Source organism: Aricia agestis, chromosome 9 (genome assembly GCF_905147365.1).
Source record: "Aricia agestis chromosome 9, ilAriAges1.1, whole genome shotgun sequence".
NCBI classification, from domain to species: domain Eukaryota; kingdom Metazoa; phylum Arthropoda; class Insecta; order Lepidoptera; family Lycaenidae; genus Aricia; species Aricia agestis.
The window spans coordinates 4,456,256-4,476,109 of NC_056414.1; the positions used below are offsets into that span (position 1 = coordinate 4,456,256).

Sequence of the window (19,854 nt, forward strand, 5' to 3'; positions counted from 1 at the left end):
AATTGTAACTTTAAATTCTATTTCTTTATATACTCTTTTTATATTACTTAAAATGTGGTTAGCATGTAAATAGCCCTTTTTGAACAGACGCTCCTCATTTGTATGTAGGTGACTAAAGACACGGTTTGATAAATCATAACGGTCTTACCACAAAAGATCTAAACATCTATTGAACAGTGGTTTTGAGACCATTATGATGAATTTTTCTCTAATCAACTGTTCAACAGGTGTTTAAATCTCTTGTAGTAAGACCGTAGATGTATAAAACATACATAACATTATCAGAGTAGACAGAATGATAGAGTATACCGACTTAGAACTGATGTTGAAATTTTTAAATTTGACGTATTATGACGAAAATCGTCGCGTAAAAAAGGTAATACTAATTATATTATTTTTATAATGTTTTTAAGTTAATTAACAGCCTAATGCCTCTAAAGATACTTATGTAGATTTGGTATTAGAATCGAATTGTAAATGACCCAAAAAATCTACATGATCTCTAGAATCTAGAACATTAATAATTTTTGGTTTAATCAGAACGCCTCTGCAACGTGCTCTTAGGAGCTGCGCCTACGCATATGAAACCATTGTAATGACTTTTAACCGTCGGACACGAACCCACTTACCTTGGACACATTCTTTTGCACCAGGAAATAAGTGAACTAGAATTTTAATAAATGAAATGCCTTATAATATGTGATATCTAGGCAGTTTTTGCAGGTTCCCTAATTCCTAAATCCTAAGGCCCACTTGCGCAGATCTGGGTTAAAGTTAACCCCGGATTAAACGTCATCTCTTTCGTAAAATATATGAAGAATGTAAGAGATAACACACTATTTAACCCGGTATTAACTTTAACCTGGATCTGCGCAAGTGAACCTAAGTAATTCAAAAAGATTTTTTAAATACTTTGGACTAAACGGTTAATACAGTAATCTCAAAATATTTTATAATGTATAAATTATTCTGGCTATAAATCCTTTGAGAACCAAAGTCTAGCGCTTACCTAAAACGTCAGGGATAGTGCAAATCCGCGTAACTACATTTGGATAATTCCGCGTATCTGACAACTGTAGATCATTCAATGATCTTTTCGATTTCCTTACAGAAATTATGCCAATTGTGTAATGCAACAATTACACAAAAGCTATAAATTCGCACATCGCCCTATTTACGTGGGCCGAATGGTGCTTAGCTAGTTTTTGCTTAACCACACTTTGTGGCACTTAGCCAGTTTTGCCTTCAACCGAAGAATTTGTCCATTATGTCATAAATGCAAATGAAGCTCGGTTACATGAGAAAGGATAGTACCGGTTCGCTTATGCCTTTGTAAACCTTGAGGTAAATTGTAGACTACATTCATCATTTGCGATGGTTAACTGGCACGGTATGCATGAATAATAAGTTGTAGTTAAGTTAAACTCTTTGACGCTTTTAGAAGTAATTTGATTGTGTATCTTTGAAATTATAGTATCTTCAGCGTATTTCATTTCATTCAAGTCAAGTGACTATTCCAATGTGCCATTAGCTGTCCGAATATTTTTAGAAAGGGTGACAATGATATTTACTATAAATTACCTAGTAGGTATGTACAACACTATTTACACAATTATTTGTAAGAATCGAAAAGTAAAAAAAAATAACTAAATAAAAATAAAAAGTAAATAGGATGAAGTAAATAAATAGTTGAAGGAGTGAACGAACAAATCAACGACTCTGCCTCAGGCTCGAATGCAAATACGTTTAGGAATCGTCACCCTATTTGTGCAATACTGTACATCAATACTGTACATCAAACAAGAGTAAACTGTTAAACACGTAGAGCGACAACCCTATTGTGAGATCACACACATGAAAATCTTATAAGAGGCAACCCTAATCTAGGGTTGTCCCTTACAAAATTGCACTAGCTCGTTAAAACTCTTCCTGAGCGAAAAAAAGTTAACGATAAAACAATCGTAGTTTTGTGAGGCTTTTAACAGGGAAATGGTTAAGAAACAAATCTCGCGTGTTATTGGATTAGTATACAGACCGTTTACGCGTCTGTAAACCGTCGAAATACAGGGGTATTTCGACGGTTTAACTTTTCCTACATCGTCATGAGGCGGATCCTCAACAGTTTTCCGTGAAAATTATACTATACGTCATTTACAATTCGACCACATACAAAATGACACTTGAATGACATGAACAGGAAGTACACTCCTGAAAAACAGCTATTTACTCGGCTAATGCTGCTTCTTTGGTTTTAATATCGCCAGAAAAGCTTTGTTTGTAATTTTGACAATTTGCCATTTAAAAATATTCAACGTCAAAAATAACACTTTTCTCCTTGTGACAACCCTGTTTTGTCAGCATTAGCGGCGTCTGGTCCCGACAGACGAGGGTCATGCCCTCTTCAAATAAAATTCAACTCGACGCCCCGACTCAATTGTCGTTCATTGCACGGGAAAAATTAATTCACGATCTTTTAATTGGAAGTGAAAATTTTAAGTTTTTCGTGGGTACATTCAGCCGACAAAAAATTTTGAGGAGAGAATAAATTTTAGAGAAAAAAGTCCGTCTGTCTGCTTGTCTGCTAGCTCTTTACGTTTCAACTAAAGTCTAAACATATTAGAGGAGATGAATGTACAGAAATTCATCAAATCACAGTTTTATAATTAGTAAAATTACCAAAGCCACGGAACACAAGATATCTTCCGACAGTATGTAAAAGCTTCCCCAAACCATACAAAGTAAAAAATATATAAAGTCTTCCGTATTTACATAAAGATCCTCATACATCCAGTAATTACATAATGTAATTTCGCCAGGCTTCCTCTAGGCGGATGTACTTTTTTCACTTTCACTGGCACACCATATGCCACTGGTCTATGAAGCGTAGACGTACTGTCCTATCATACGTAACACTTCCATAGTCGCAATGGAAGTGGCAATGAGCAGAGGCTTACGCCTGATGGTCACTATTACTGCTCTAGTAATATTACAAAAGAAGAAAGGAGCCAGAGAATGAACTAGATTCTATAACAATTCGTGATAATATATTAGTTTAAAGTTTAACTTAGCTACTTAGTTGCGATGCAATTCGTTTATTGTGCGACCACATACATTTTCCGAGATAAAAACCATGCTGTGTTTATTTTCAGGATAGTATACCATACCAAAGCTCATCGAAATCCGCTATGCGTAATGACTAATGAGGTAACAGACTGACCTGCCTGACTGACAAAAAGACAGATAGACAGACAGACAAACTTTTGAATTTATAATTTGTTATGGATGACCCATCTGCCCATACTATCTTATCTTTGTATGGTGCCTGTAGAGTGTAGGTCTTTATATATAAGTACGTTAATGAAGGAATGTAAGGAAAGATTAATTACTTATGGTTAACTATATTTTCTACAAATTAAAGTTACTTAATTGCATTACTAAAATAAGTATGTGATAAATGAACAAGACGAGTTTCGCCACATATTTGTGATCCGAGGAAATTAAACCTGTGATCACGGAAAGGGAACTTTTGCTCACAGATTTGCTACTTTTTTCGCTATTAGGTAAGTAAATAAACTTCCTGGATGGTATAAAATTAATCGCTAATCGTCATAGTTATAGAAATGCAAAAGAAGTAAAAACTTAGTTTTAATTATTCGTAGTAAAAACTCGAAATATATTTAAAATTACAAATAATTATTCAAATTTTTTGTAAGGTTGTATTCAACATCCCTGAAATAGAGCTTCAGAAATTACTAACACGCGCGCCCGTTTGTATATAATTATGTTACATCAGTATCAGATTTTTGAATAAAATAACTGCTGCACTCAGAGATGAATATTAATTATTATTACTAACTTCTATCTGTAATTAAATTAAGATGTTGACATAAGTCCCATACATTATCTGTCAAACTCTACATGAAATTGAAGTTTATCATTAAAATCTGTCTCTGAGTGCGACAAGTGAAACCATAGTACTTACTTAATTATTCACGTACCTATTCACCTTACTTTTATCGTTGTATAATTCCACACCAAAATCATTGTTTATGTATAGCCTTCAAGAAGTAACATACAGAAAAGGGTGCATGTCGGCCATGGCAAAATGATGAACGCTGGCATTTCTTCATTTTTACCCAATACCCTTTTAATAATAATATGAGGCAATAAAAGTTATGAATTAATCATAATTTGTGTAAAAATAACTATTTTTACGCATAATATTTATTTAGTTATTTAATTAACTGTAATATGTTGCAAGTATGTTAATATTTTGTGCTACTATAGTGTCAAGTACCTCCTTAATATTATAAACATATTTTAAATAGCCTACATGCTCAGTGAGTGGAAAAGACGATTTTGTACTGTTACTATGTGCCGAATATTACCATGAAAACATTTTAGGTACATCTTAGATAGGTCTAATATTTTTAAAAGGTAGGGCGAGGTATATAGTGACATTTCTATTTTCATTATTTTCTGTATCGCAAGGAAAATTTTGCGGCCTCGGTAAAATGTTTTTCACGGCAATTGAATATGCCAGGATTAGAAATTATTTCTAAATGTCAAAAGCGCTACTCACTAGGTCTCCAGTAATACACCATTTTAATTTGTATTTACCCAAGACTTTTTAAAGTCCAATGTTGCTAAGTTATTGCGCATCGTAAAATAGTAACATGACCAATTTCGTGTATATATTTTCGTAAATAATATCTTGTAAGCATAAGATTTTGAAGACAAAAATACTTTATAAATGTAAGTGCAAAAAGCTTTTCACATGGGGTTCTGGAGACTCGCTAGACCACTGTATTGTACTGTTAAAGTAAATTTTCCTCCTAATATTTAAATTTAATGTTATTAATTTTCGAAAGCTGGTATGAAATATGGTACATTACCGATCAGGTACAAAGGCGATTAAAATGCAACACATGGCAAGGGTGAGCCCAGAGTGTTAGAAAGTAATATCATGTCATTGCATCTTATGGTATGAAAGTTAAATAATTTAATCGACATAATCTTTAGCATAACCTAACTGTTTAGGTAGTAGGCATATTAGTAGTAATGTTGTATTATAAAGAGCTCATGCGATTAAGAACATCATATTCATATTTCTTATACTTATCTTATATATAAAATTCTCGTGTCACAATGTTAGGCCGCGTACTCCTCCGAAACGGCTTTACTGATTTTAACCAAATTTTATATGCATTTTCAGTGGGTCCGAGAATCGGCTACTGGGTACTTATTATATTGATAAGTGCATAGTTTGTTGAATATACAGGATGTAACAAAAATAAGTGATAATACTTTAGGGTGTGTACGTGTTCCTTGTAGAGAGTTCACTGTGAAAGTAGCAGCGCTGAAAGACCAAAAAAATTTTTCACTTTTGTATGGGGAAACTCGTGACGCTCGGGCCCTTGCCCATACAAAAGTGAAAAAAAAAATTCGTCTTTCAGAGCTGCTACTTTCAGAGTTAACTCTCTACAAGGAACACGTACACACCCTAAAGTATTATCACTAGTTTTTGTTACACACTGTATAATAGTAAATTATTACAACTTGAGACTGACGGCGACCATTGTTTGTGCGACGGGATAGCGATGGACGTTGCCATGATGACATACTCGTACTTATTTAGTCACTTCAATAAAATAATACGGGCAAATAGGTACTTTATATTATGGCAAAAAAACTTTTGCCGGGACAGCTAATTGCAAATTTTAGGAGCACAGACACGTCAAACTTCCCTTTGCGTCGGAGGCTTAAAACAATTAATGTCGAGACTAGAGACCATTTTTAGGGTTCCGTAGCCAAATGGCAAAAAACGGAACCCTTATAGATTCGTCATGTCTATCTGTCTGTCTGTCCGTTCGTATGTCACAGCCACTTTTCTCCGAAACTACAAGAGCTATACTATTGAAACTTGGTAAGTAGATGTAGTCTATGAACCGCATTAAGATTTTAATACAAACATGGAAAAATTATAAAAAATTTTAGGGGTCCCCGTAGGTACAACTGAAACAAAAAAAAATTTTTTCATCTAATCTATGCGTGTGGGGTATTTATGGATAGGTCTTCAAAAATCACATTGACGTTTTTAATATCATTTTTTTCTAACCTGAATAGTTTGCGATAGAGACTCTTCCAAAGTGGTAAAATGTGTGTTCCCTCCCTCCCCTCTAATTTCTAAAGTAGGGGCATGATAATTCTAAAAAAAAATATTTATGTTTGTCTCAACGCATTGTTTACAAACTTAATATGCGCGGCCACTGTCGGTAATTCAAGCGGTATTACTATGCGATGCGTACTGTGTCTTGCGCGTAGAATTGTAATGCGCGTAAGAAAGTTAGTTCCTTGATGACTTCTCACGACATCCTCCTTCGATTTTATAGCTTTAGCCTTATTTGAAGCTACAGTTCATGCCATTTGCCATGAATACGGTCAAGGTTGAACGATTAAACCAGTTTATTTCAGGCTTTTGCTATGGATCGAAACTAGGTCCTGAAAACGATAGGTCCGTAAGTCAAACGGCGTGAATCACAGGTTTTTGATCTTATGATCCAGAGCAGACCACCTGATCTAAAATGACGCCATTGAATAAATGGTACAAAGTTCTGGAAGAAGTTACAGTAACTTCATATTAGAAGCTACTGACATAGCTAGTTTCATTTTCTTCTTATGCTAAGTACTCAAATACGGTTTTGCTCGATAGTTTTACTCCAAATCGAGCAATAACTACCGTGTGGACCGCCAAAACTGACGGCTCGAAGGCTCGCTTCAACCGGCTCGATCATAAAGTTAATATACCTAGCGGAATAGAGCAACAATCTCGAGCTGTCAAACGAAACCGAAATTGGTTTTCATCTGTGTGAAAAATATGTGTACGTATACACTAACACAAGCATGATTGAACATGCAATTCTATGAGATTAAATTGTCAACGTGCGGCACGGGCCGACTGGACGTCAAAAAAGAGTGCTGCTGTCATGTATCACACGTCGCTTTTTACCACGCAGTGTTACTGATAGTGACATCTCGCTTGCTCAGGCCTTTGTTTCTCTATTCCGCTAGATATATTAACTTTATGGGCACGACAGAATTAAATATGTCATTTCCTTCGAGTTGGAGTAAAACTATCGAACAAAACCGTATGTGAGTACTTAGCATTACATTGCATTGGTCTAGCGACCCTTGCCGCCACTGCTTTTGTTGTGGCGTAGAGTAAAATGAAACCTTTAGCCTTGGTCATGAAGTGGCATTCTATTCGAATTTTTACCTTAAAACGTAATTCTATAGGAAAGTGTAAAAAATGATGTTTTATATAATTGTACATCGTTATTTTGTGAGTAAAACAAATATAAGTACCGTACTTAAAACTCCAAATTGGTCATTTAGATATGTACCCGCGACCAGTAGCTTTTGTTAGAGACAAATAATTACATAGCCACATGAATTTTTACGACGTTGGTTTAGCGCATAACAGTTTAAAACTAAGGAAATGATGAAATGATCATTTACATATTACTAACTTTTATGTAAATTTACCTATGTTGCGTAGCGATACGATTGCTAACCAAATCAATCGCTAATCAGTCAATGGAAACAAATTGGTTAACGAGTAAATAATTATTTAGTTTGTATCAACAAGATATAATAATGATATAAACAAGTGTCATCATATTATTTATATTATTATAAGTATCAGGGTCCGCGCAAACGAGTAACTGCAATGTAGATGTCGCGCTGCTGGCACTACATAAAGTTCATACATCTTTGCTCTACATATACAAATGTTGAGGTATCAGGTAGATAATGATACAGAAAAGGTATGTCAGTCACTCGCATTTAGGGTGCGTTTAGATGTGCGAGTGTTCTGTAGCGCCTGTAGCATTTGGGAAAACGCACTGCATCCGGGTGATTTGGCACACGCACGTCATAACGCGCCCTTAAAACCATCGAGATAAACACCGGTTGTAGTAGTTACACACTCTGTACTACGCGTTTGCTTGTAAAGATGTATTTCATAAATTATTTGACATTAGATGAGACTCAATTTAGTAGAGGTCAATGTAGGCCATGGCCAGCTATGTTTTGATGGCCCTTCTAATAATATGGTTTGTGCAATAATTATAATATATATATATATAATTATAATATATTTACGTTGAGCTATTCAAGTATTTTGATAACATCTTTATTTAACCTAGTAATGTTTACTACGGAAATGTTTATAAAGGAGTGAATTTTAGAATTGTAGAAGGTTTAGCTCATTACACCCTAATAAATAATAATAATCAATTTTTGTGTCCGTACATAAAATATTAAATTTTTTCTCGGAAATCGTGCGTGCCACTGCCATGTACAAAATATTTCAATGAGCGTAAACGCTGGCAGAAAGTTCAGCAACCCAACCAGCGGCTCGTCTGCTCGTCATCTAGCGGCCTCCATTAAACATTAATTTGCATAGCGTTTGAAATGATGATAGCCACCCCAAAAAAAGACGAACGACTTTTTTCTAATAAATTAAGTGACAGATTTCCAGATGAAATCTATCGATTTTTTCTCTGACATCTGTCCGTGTTTCTTAACCATTTTTCTGTGCTCCTGCAGACTAAAAAAGTAAAAACTATTGTAGAACATACCTGTTGCGGCAGCGCGGCGGAGTTTGGCGGGACGGCGTGCACGGGACGCGCGGGGCGAGCCGCGGCGCGCTGTAGCGTCGCCCGCTTTACTGTCACCATCAGCCATACGTCTTCTACACGTTGTGACACCTGACACCAGACAAAGGTAAATCAAAAGAAAGCTAAGGCAGAATATGATGATAAACTTATTGTTTGGTAGAATATTCAAGCGTTGTACGCCTAAAAATTCTACAAAACGAATCTATCTAGAAAGCATGTGAGTGAGTGGCGGTCATAGCTCATGGGAATACCCAGGTAGGGGCCAGGGGGAGGGGGGGGGGGGGGCAGCTGCCTCCCCCTAGAAGATAAAATAAACGGCAATACGTCAATTTCATTAAAAACGTGTTACCTATTCTGCGCAGAATGTTTTGTGTGATGTGTCATAATCAAACTAATTAATAAAAGTCATTTTTATTAATTAGTTTGATTATGACACACACACTGTACTGTATCAGTAGCCCGTTTGCGCTTAGATGTCTTTTCGAAATATTTTTGGTATGTATAATACCAAATTGAGAATTATCGGTATTTTTACAGCTCATAACTTTCATATTTTTATTTTATCGATTTCCTAAACTACAATTAGAATTCAAAATATATTTTCAAAAACTCGAAATTCGATCATTTCAACCAACTAGCGCCATCTGTGTTTTCACCTGTGTAACTAACGCCCGCGTTTCCTGCGTGGCGGACTGCATCAGCATTTCTCTGAACTCCTCGGGTGCGGTCAGGTCGAAGGATTTAGCGTCTTCTAGAAGTTTGTCAACGGCTGCAAGTCCGCCCTCCGCAGCTAGTATCTCTACACCCGTCGCGCACCAGTCGTTTGCCTGAATAAAAAAAATACTTAAGAGGAGTCCACACCGCCGTTTTTCCATACAAACGTTGTCCCCTGTTTCCTGTTTTCTGTTCTTTTATTAGAACTTTTGTCGTGCTGTCTCTATCGCGCTCTGCGGTAGGAGACTTGAGATTGGTGAGACAGCAATACATTTTCAAATACCTATTTTCAATTTCTCTCGCCCCTAGTGTATGCTCTTAAGAATTTTATTTTTAAGCGATTATATCAGAGCAAAGTCTTATTGGATAAAGAGCGCTACAAATCACATTCTGAGGGAGCATTAGGAATAAAAGATTCTGCGAAAATTCATGTCATTAATTAACAATTTTGTATAGCAAAAGTGATTAAAATTTCTTCTATTCGCTTTAAATTTTTTCTAGATAATCAAACATTCTTGTTGATTTTAATTACTATAGTTTACCTTATCAATTCTGTCCATTAATTCTCTAGCTTTTACTAACAGGGCGTTTCTTTTTTGAATTTTCTCAATGAGAAGTGAACTTGTTCTTCTTAGCTCCTCACATTTTGACTCTATGTGATCTACAGAGCTAAGTGGGTCCTTCATTAATATTTCACCTGTGACAAAAAACCATAATAGAATTAATATAAAAGTTAAACTTTAAGTATAAATCCCTCGGCACTATAAATATCTTCGGTTAAAAAGGTTATTAACCTTTTTAACCTTTTATTATTTTCTTTGATATATTGTACTAAATTTCATCAAAGTCGACACAGGACCTAGTTTTGTAAATTATTGAGAGTGTAGCAAAAAACTAATATTTCCTTATAATCCATGTCTACTAGTAAAAAGAGAGCAAAAAGATAATAACTGCATAAGACACAACTTTAATTTACCTTCGTCAATAACAGCAGAAGCTGCATCAAGGTCAGAGTTACATAGTTTTTCAAAATCTTTAGCCTCTTGTATCAAACTTTCAACCCTGTTCACTGTTTCACCAACTTCCGTCATATCACAAGCTGTCTTTAAATGGTTATCTAAAGTAGCCTGGAAAAAAACAAGAATTAGTATGTTCTATGTCTGTGTCGTAAAAGAGGATTAAAAAATTTACGTTTACTGGCAGCTTAGAAGTTTTAAAAAAATATTTATAAAAAAAATAAACGTCAAAAATATTGAATTTGTTTACTTTGAAAAATTTTAATTGACAATATTCATTGATTGCTATTTGCTAATAATTACCTCATAACGTGACATCAATTAACAAAAATTAGGTAAATTGAAACAAATCAAGAATGACTTTAGATATCGTTTGTAATTTTCGTAAGTGCAGAAAAGCTCTAACAAGCCAAGCATGGGTTACTACGTGTTCACATGCATTTTGTGTCGATCATGGCAAACGTGAATTTAAAAGACACATCGACAACTCATTAATTTGTCCTGCATGTAATAGCGAACTACGAGACAAATTCGACGTCATCCAAGCTGATCTTAAGCCGAGCGAAACATTCAAATCTATAGTTTTGGCCGGTCTAAAACCGGACACCATCATGGACGTGGCTATGAGAGCGATATCGTTCTGGTCCTATCAAATTGAGCAGGAAACATTATATCAGGAGAGCCTAGCCAACCATTCAAAAGAAAAACTCCAATGCTTGGAAGAAATAAATACGTTGAATGCACAGAAACTTAAAGCGGAATTGGATACGGCGAAACGAAAAATAGCCTCTTTACAAGAAGAATTTAAAAAGAAAAAGAAGCAGTCTGATGAGTTGACGGCCTTATTAGAGGAGAAGACGAGAAAAATACAGAAGTTGGCGTTTCAGCTTGACGCACATAAACGGAGGGATATACACGGCCAGAATGTTAGTAAAAATGACAATGCAGCACAATGCATGGACATATCAGAGTTGGTCGGACAAAGGGCGGCTTCGGACGCATTCGTATTTAAACCAATGAGAGACAACGAAGATTCGCGTCAAATATTTTCGCCAAAAACGCCAATTTTTGATTTTCGTGCCAAAAGAAAGCCAAGTTTTCAATTCAGGCCACTAAAATCATAGCGTAGTCTGCATGCTTAGTTTAGTTATAAGTTTATAACTTATAAGTGTAATTACCTGCATCTGTTTAAAGTTCAATAAAAATGTTCTAAACTTCAACCAGTGATTTAATTTCGTGGAATGTTTTTGCCAAAAGTTATCAAATTGTTTTTCAGTCTCTTCAAGTTGTACTAGAAGCCTGAAAATAAACAATTAACAAACATGTTATAATTTGTCTGTAAAGTACGAGTATAGAAAAACACTTTCAAGAAAACGCCAAACAGTGACAACAAGGTCCATGTTATAAAACAGTTAGTCAACATATAATTAATATAGAACACAGTATAAGATTTAATGATAAATTAATAAGTGACTTATTGATCTCGGTAAGAGTTTTTCATCACCCTTTTGAGTTTTGAGTGAGCTTAACACCAAGAGTCTAAGTCTTGTTGCGGTAATCGTTTACTATCAGTTTGTTCTTTAGCTAATTTGATATTTGTCGTAATGGCTCTACAAATAAGAAATGAAGAAAAGTACGTACCGTTCTACAGCGGCCACATGACTAATAATATTATAAGTTAGATTTGGTTTCCTCACTTGGGTCAGCAACTCTTCGCCCTGACTCGTCGCTGACGACAGCTCACTTTTTAAAGCTTTATAACTGAAACAAACAATAATATAATGTAAAAATAGACAAAAATAAATTATTAACAGTTTGATTTTTTAAATTCTACTTAGGTGCCTACTTTACTCATTTTCCTGCAACGTTCTGTATTTACACAATATCGTCTTCACTCTATACCAGAAATATAACGGAGAAGTATGATAATAAAACAAAACTAGTACAGTTAAACTGCTAAAATTAATGTTTGTCCAGGGGAGTTACTTTTCAACCCTTGCAGTTTTTTACTTGTAGTGACTCCAAACTTACGCAAATTAGTCATGACTCATGAATAACATTACTATAACTACAATAATTATGTTGGTTTACTGTAATATGACCAAGAAGTTACTATAAGTAAAGTTACGACAAAATAAAGAAAAATCGAACTTTTAGCGTAAAGCTCGACATAAGCCCAAAATAACGGCTTTATTACGATTAATGCGTTGTTTGCGTGATTTCTAAGTTCTTTTCTAAAAGCTTTTCGCTTAACCTTCTATTATCTATACATATAAATAAAATTGAAGTGTCTGAACTTTGTAATATTGAAAGAACCGTTTCTTACTACATGCATATGAATGTACTTTCGATACATATACAAAAATAGCATATTTTTTAATTTTTGTCTGTCTGTATGTCTGTCAGTTTGTTCCGGCTAATCTCCGAAACGGCTGGGGGGATTTTGACGGGACTTTTTTGGCAGATAGCTGATGTAATAAGGTATTCCTTAATTAAGGTATACTTAGGCTACTTTTTAACTGACTTTCAATAAAGGAGGAGGATATATTTTATTTTTGTATATATTTTGTTCGGAAAAATTCTCTCTTTTTTATTATCTTCGTTATCACATTTTGCTGACGCGGACGAAGTAAGGACTAAATGAATATAAATCTGAAAACTTTGCTAATAAAAAAGCTAGTATATTATACACTAGTCTGGAGTCTAGACGATGCCCGTAACTTAATGGCGCCGAAATTCATTTATCGCGCAGGAACCGTACATTTTTTCGGGATAAAAAGTATCCTATGTCCTTTTCCGGGACATAAAGTATCTGCATACCAAATTTGAGCAAAATCGGTTCAGCGGTTTGGGCGTGAAGGTAACACAGACAGACAGACAGACAAACACACTTTCGCATTCATAATATTAGTATGGAAGAATGAATTCTTGTAAGAGTGATTTGGTAATCTGATGTATGCGACAAATTACAAATATATAATAAAAACTTCTTCAGAAAATATGTAGGTTAATCTTTGTACAAACCTAGTTTCTTGACAGTTCAATAAATCTTTGGTTTGAGTTGGATCATTGCCCATATCACAATCCACTATCTCGTGCATAAAGTTGTCCAGCTTTACGGAGATATCCTTCATCAGCGTCGAAAACTTCTCCAACGCCTGAAAAAATTAAAAAAAAGAATAAAAAAAAAGGAAAAGGATGGCGGTAGTAAGGTTACGGTTGGGGTAATCAGGCTTCCGTATAGCGATCAGCGTTTACGGAAGTTCCGTTTGATCCACATTGAGGATTCAGAGCGCAAGGTTTTCATCATGAAGAATGAACATATTGTGTACTAAAATGAAATATAGGAATGTAGTTTGAATCGATTACTAAACTTTTTGTTGATTTTATAAAATCTGGTACTGACATTAAGAGGAGTCCACACCGCCCTTTTTTCCATACAAACGTTGTCCCCTGTTTCCTCCCTGGATAATGCTAGTAAAGTTATAATTTTTTTGCTGAATATCTACGGCCGTCGGCCACTAATACAATGTCCCTATGTTTTCTTTTTTTTTAATGGCCAGATTTTCCGCTGTGTTCAGACATCCAGAAAACAGATTTGGCTAGATTATACAAAAAAAATAAAACATAGGAACACAGCTCAAGCATTTCTTTAATCTTTAATGAAAAAAGTACTTAAATCGGTTAAGTTTAAAGTTTTGGAGAAGGAATCAGGGGACAACGAATTGTTGATTTTCTGCAGTTGTCTCTATCGCATTCTGCGGTATAGGCTTGAGGTAAGGGAGACAGCTATAGATATTACACGTACTTTTTTTCATTTCTCTAGCCCCTGGTGTATCCTCTTAAGACAACGGGGTTACGATACTTAAAGTTCATCTGTTTCTATACATTTTACTGCTCTTCTAAATTTTTTACCGAATTCCAAAAAGGAGGAAGTTATAAGTTCGTCGGTTTATTATTTTATACACGAATCGTTTAATGCTGACAATGATTATGAAAAGTTTTCGCGGGTTTTCCCAGAAACAATCACAGAAAGTGCTGATGAGGTGATAGTACGATATCGTTTGAAAAGTATGACTAACATAACATATTTATAGTTTTTATCTAACAGAAGATATCGATATCATCTCGAAAGATACCTCGTTTGTGTGGCAGTAATGTGCTACTTCGTAGAACGCGTGTATTTTAACTACCATACATATTTTATAGTTTCTTCAGATAAGTGCAAAAAGCCACTATGCGAATGTGGAAGAAATATAAGAATAAATAAGAATATTATGGCTTTAAGACCAAATTCGCCAATATAATTAAGCTTTAGTCAAATTACTAAAAATTAAGATGTTTACACTAACTCATTGCACACTTAACGCGAACAACCAAAATACTTCCTGAACCTACTTTTCTGATGTCAGAACTGGTACTTGGTAGGATATTGAGAAATCAGCAGTATTGATTTACGAGCCTGATTAGTTTCAAATTGAGCCGCAGCAGGATCGTGCGCTAGTATAGCTGTCAGGAGTGGGAATCTCAAGAATTAGTTCCAAATTGAGCCGCAGCACAATTTTGCGCTAGTATAAATGTCGGAAGTAGAAAGCTTTGAGATCGAGCTGATTCGATTCTCGAGGCCTACAACGAAACCGTTTTGAGACTCAAACGATCGAATCGGAATGCCGCGTCCTACTATATAAACGTCATTTCACGTATGTTAGAGTTGTACGGCTCCTGTAGCTCTACCATGAGTTTAAAGCTATAGTATATTTCGATACTCGATACCGACTACCGTAAATTTTTAATATGGCAAATTTTATAGCGCCTCTAGTGGTTACTTGCGGAACTAAAATCTAATTTGCCATACTAAAAATTTACGGTAGTCGGTATCGAGTATCGAAAAATACTATAGCTTTAAAGTCATGGTAGAGCTACTGATTCTGTCGGGACTCGGGAGTAAGGCAACACTTACTATCCGCTGCTGTATCCACTCCGAGTGCGAGTACTGCATCTCGCCCCCCAGATCTGGCGTCAGCTGGCTCCTGTCAAAATGCTCGTATAACTCCTCCACCGCCGAGCACACCACCACCCGGAACCGGAACTCCTCCTTGAAGAACTTGTTGCTGACTTCAGACAGCGCCTTCTGCAGGAAACTAGCCGGTCGCAGCACGAACACCGTGTGGATAATGCCCGGGAAAAATTCCTGGAAATGTTAGAAGTCGTTTCAACACTCTCGAGAGGTTGCGCGTGAGTTTTTTTGAGATTTGAGATCACGATTCACGCGTGTCACTATGAGATGTCGAATTAGTTACTACAATTAGTGATTTTTTACAATTACCAAATCCTGTACAATGTAATATTTTATTTCGCAAATAATTGTCATGTTATTAAGATAAGTCTAGTGTGCTATTAATTCTACATTAATCTTGACTGTAACTTTGTATTTAAATGTATTGTTCTGGTGGGATTTTTTTACCACTAGGGGTACTTTTTGATGACTGATATTCGGCTTAAAAACTTTGGCACTCAACAAGGCACAACTATATAACAAAACATCAGGTGCAGGACCAATTTTTGCAGACTATCATATCTAAAAGAGTTCCAATGCGGGAATCGAACTTTTGAATCAAGAACCAAAGTTTTATAAAACTGTATGACCAAATACCATACTCACTGATATCCTAAGTAGAGCCGCTTTCACAGAATTCCACCTGTCTTTCCGTCGGTCTATTATTAGATGAAACCCCATTTCTGCTTCCAGTAATCTGAAAACAAAATAATAGAGTCTAAGAAAACTTGTTAAAAAATTCTATGTTTTGGTCACTAAATTAACTGGAAGGGTTTTAATTTTGGAAAAAATATAGCGCAGATTATTATAGACCATGGGGAAAAACAATAGGCACCTTTTTATTTTCATTAGGCTGCTTTTTATCGAAAATGCACGATTCCTGCGAGATTCAACATTAACCGTACAAAGTCGCGGGAAACAGCTTGTCTTATATATAAAATTCTCGTGTCACAATGTTAGGCCGCGTACTCCTCCGAAACGGCTTTACTGATTTTAACCAAATTTTATATGCACATTCAGTGGGTCTGAGAATCGGCTACTGGGTACTTTTTATATTGATAAGTACATTTGTTGAATAAATAATAGTAAATTATTACCGCTCGAGGCTGACGGCGACCATTGTTTGTGCGACGGGATAGCGATGGACGTTGCCATGGTGACATATTTATTTAGTCACTTCAATAAAATAATACGGGCGAAATACAAAGGGAAAGAAACGTTTGCCGGGACAGTATTATATACGGGACGTATTATAAATTAACAACATGTTTCAATTAGGTGAGGAAACACGATCCATATGTCAGTCGAAATTCCCTTCTTGGGAGGTTAGCCGCAGACGGAATGTGGTGCGGTTAGGGTCAAACATGTACATAATATTGTATCTAACATTATCCATATCCATATTTCCATACTAATATTATAAAATATCCAAAAGTCTATCCGTCTGTCTGTCTTTACCTCTTTACGCCCAAACCGAAATATCTTGATTTCGTGTGAATGAAAGTAATAATAACCACAGGCATCATACCTAAGACACTACACACATCACTCAAAACACTTAATATAGATCCACTTACATACATAATTTTACAGAAAGCAGTCATCTTAAATACATGCCGAATTGGCCGAAAATTCTTATCCATCACTTAATTTCACATTTACTTGCAGTTGTTTGGCCACAAGCCCGCAACTGCAGTAGCTACCCCACAAGGGAGAAAAGAAAATTTAAAAGATACAAATAATAATAATAATAATAAATACAATCAATCTTTGGTATTGGTAGATGATGGTTAGGACTTAGGCAATGATAAACTCTTTAAACAATAGTCGATGCCATCTCCCACCTTGGTATTATTCATAAAGTTAAATTCAATAAAAATAAAAATTAAAACTTATGAAGTACTTATTACAAAAGTTTTATCAAGGCTACCAAGTTAGTAGCGCTCTACATATTGTATGTGTAATTAAAAAAATCTAGAATGTAAAATATAGATGATCCTCGTACAACTCCTTGAAACTAGGTCTCGGGAAACCCAGGCATCTCACGCACAGATCTCAGTGAAGCAGGTATCCAATATCCATGTGTCAAGAGTGCAGCTCAATGTAAAAAATTTATGAGGACTCTATTAACATAGATTTAGGACATAGAGTTTAGCTTTACATCACATTCGTAATAGACAAAGAATACGGAACAAACGATTTTGTATGGTTTTATTAGTTTTTATTGTCCTAAAACAATTAGCCTTTGGTTTTCATTCCACGAATTTTATAAAGTATAATATAGAATACTCATAATATGCTCGTTGAAACGTATTCATCAGCTTTTCGAGAACATTCTACAATGAGACAGTAATAAGCTGTGTTCTACTTCAAAAGTAGGAGATTAGCAATCACCGACTCTCATCTTTTTTGCGGTTCATCTGGGTTCTTTTAGCACACACGCGACAAGGCGACAAAATTGTCTCTGTCGTTTTGCATTTTTGACAATCGACTTTATTTCACGCAAAATAGAGCCTGCTTTTAAAACTTTACGTGCAAGGAAACAGGTGTAGAATGTAGATAATACTAAGTCTAGGTTTAACAAAAACTAACTGTAAAAGATTTAGATTGGACGCCTTATTATAAGTTGATAACGTTCGTATTATGTCCGGCATTAATCGGAACGTAACGATACGAGGAGAAACGCGGGATTATGTTGTAGCGAAATCATTTTATGGTCCTACTTAAATATCACCTTAATGGAGTTCCAATTATTCTTTAAATACTCTAGCAATAAATGTAGGTTTTTTTAAGTTTTGACGAAAAATGCTTTCATCTGGTAAAAATACACAGCACTCCAAAGCTCATCTGGTAAAAACACACAACCTTGCTCAAGGCGGATTTATGGCGAATATTGACTTCATAAACACGCTATGGCATATGGATTATGGACACTCACGAAGGTTTAAAATATAAACGATGAGTCATCTACGCCCGCAACTCCGTTGCGCCAAAATTCATTAATAGCGCGGTAATCGTAATTTTTCCGGGGTGAAAAGCATCCTATGTCCTTTCCCGGGATTCAAAAAATCGGTTCAGCGGTTTAGGCATGAAAAGGTAACAGACAGACGAACACACATTAGCATTTACAATATTAAGGACCTGTTTCACTACTTCTTTCTTCTTTCACTTGACAGCTGATGAAGTATGGAGAATCTGTCAAAAAAGCTGTGAAAAGCCTATTCGGCACTTTATCAGAAAGTGGTGAAACAGGCCCCAAGTATGGATACACTGAAGATACTCACGACGGTATTGAAGTGAGGTAGAGCAGCAAGCGGCGGTACTCAGGGGCGGATAGCGAGTGGAAGTTGTTGTGGTCGGGGAAGGTGATGAGGGGGCGACTGTCGCGCGCCAGACCCCCTGTCGCCAGGGCGTACTGCGGCAGCAGCAGCTCCCCGATGCTGCGACCCTCATCCTCGCCGCAGTCGCACTCCGCCTCTGGAAATTATAAGAAGTTAATTATTTTGTCGCAGACATGAGAACTAACAAGCTACCTGGGTAGTAAAAAAGTGGCAAATTGTTTAAGCCTGAATTGTGCTTAACTCCTTAAAATTTAAGGAGTTAAGCATAATCATGATGACTTATACATAATAATATCTACATAATTATAATTAGTCACCTTAAGTAACAAACGTGGTAGCAAAATAGTGACTAACCCGCGAAGAAAACAGAGGCTTTTACAGTTCTTAAACGATGAATTAATTTTGATTTTTGATCTACTTTTTTAAAGCTGCTAATATCGAAATTCGAATTCAAAAGGGTTCTCTGGGCGTTGGCCTATGACCAATAATATACGCGACTACGATTGTAATGTAAAGGGTGTAATGTAGCGGCCAGCCTGAGGCGTACTATGGATAACTTCGCAAACATGGTCCTCATCATAATTATTTCTTACACTCGGTAAATTTTATTGATTGTATAATGTTAGTGTATCCCTTAATAAATCAGAAGGTACAGGTAATATTTAATCGAATCCGTCGAAGTGCCAAGTGGGCCAGTTGTGTTTTGGCACGGCGCGGCGGGGATAATGTTTACCCCATCAATCTCCTACAGATGACCAAAGAATTTAGCGATGAATGATTACCAGTCGGAGGCAAATTGGAATCGAACTACTGAATTCAATCTCGTCGTATCTATGAGACTTTTCTAACATTTTATGGAAAGATCAAAGACACATGTGCTAATGATGAATGGTATTATTATACGTTAAGTTGATATTCATTTTAAGGTTGCGTAGCCAAAAAGTAAAATATAATCGGCCAAATGCGAGTCGGACTCGCGCACGAAGGGTTTTGTACCGATATAGAGCGAAAGTGGACAAAAAATTGTTTTTTGTATGGGAGCCCCC

At 35.9% G+C, this 19,854-nt stretch overlaps 2 protein-coding genes across 10 annotated transcripts in view; one reads left to right on the plus strand and one right to left on the minus strand.

The window, feature by feature from the left end:
* LOC121730600 (guanine nucleotide exchange factor DBS-like) overlaps positions 1–19,854 on the minus strand; it is a 116,433-nt gene that overhangs the window by 59,725 nt on the left and 36,854 nt on the right. For all 9 annotated transcript variants that reach the window (XR_006036132.1, XM_042119711.1, XM_042119710.1 and 6 more), the window contains exons 2-11: positions 18,752–18,944; positions 16,074–16,164; positions 15,372–15,602; positions 13,436–13,569; positions 12,053–12,172; positions 11,590–11,710; positions 10,372–10,522; positions 9,938–10,092; positions 9,338–9,508; positions 8,643–8,771 (exon numbers count right to left, since the gene is read on the minus strand). Coding sequence is in view for 8 of the 9 variants with exons in the window: in XM_042119711.1 (XP_041975645.1) it covers positions 8,643–8,771; positions 9,338–9,508; positions 9,938–10,092; positions 10,372–10,522; positions 11,590–11,710; positions 12,053–12,172; positions 13,436–13,569; positions 15,372–15,602; positions 16,074–16,164; positions 18,752–18,944 (1,496 nt within the window). In the remaining variant the exon portion in view is untranslated. The remainder of the gene's footprint in view (positions 1–8,642; positions 8,772–9,337; positions 9,509–9,937; positions 10,093–10,371; positions 10,523–11,589; positions 11,711–12,052; positions 12,173–13,435; positions 13,570–15,371; positions 15,603–16,073; positions 16,165–18,751; positions 18,945–19,854) is intronic.
* Positions 10,721–11,558, plus strand: LOC121730604 (E3 ubiquitin-protein ligase CCNB1IP1-like). Its single transcript, XM_042119719.1, has one exon. The coding sequence runs from the start codon at positions 10,768–10,770 to the stop codon at positions 11,533–11,535; it is 768 nt and encodes a 255-aa protein (XP_041975653.1). The 5' UTR covers positions 10,721–10,767; the 3' UTR covers positions 11,536–11,558.

Coding starts and splice junctions, on each gene's coding strand:
- LOC121730604 (XM_042119719.1), top strand. CDS start 10,768: ATGACTTTAGATATCGTTTGTAATTTTCGTAAGTGCAGAAAAGCTCTA.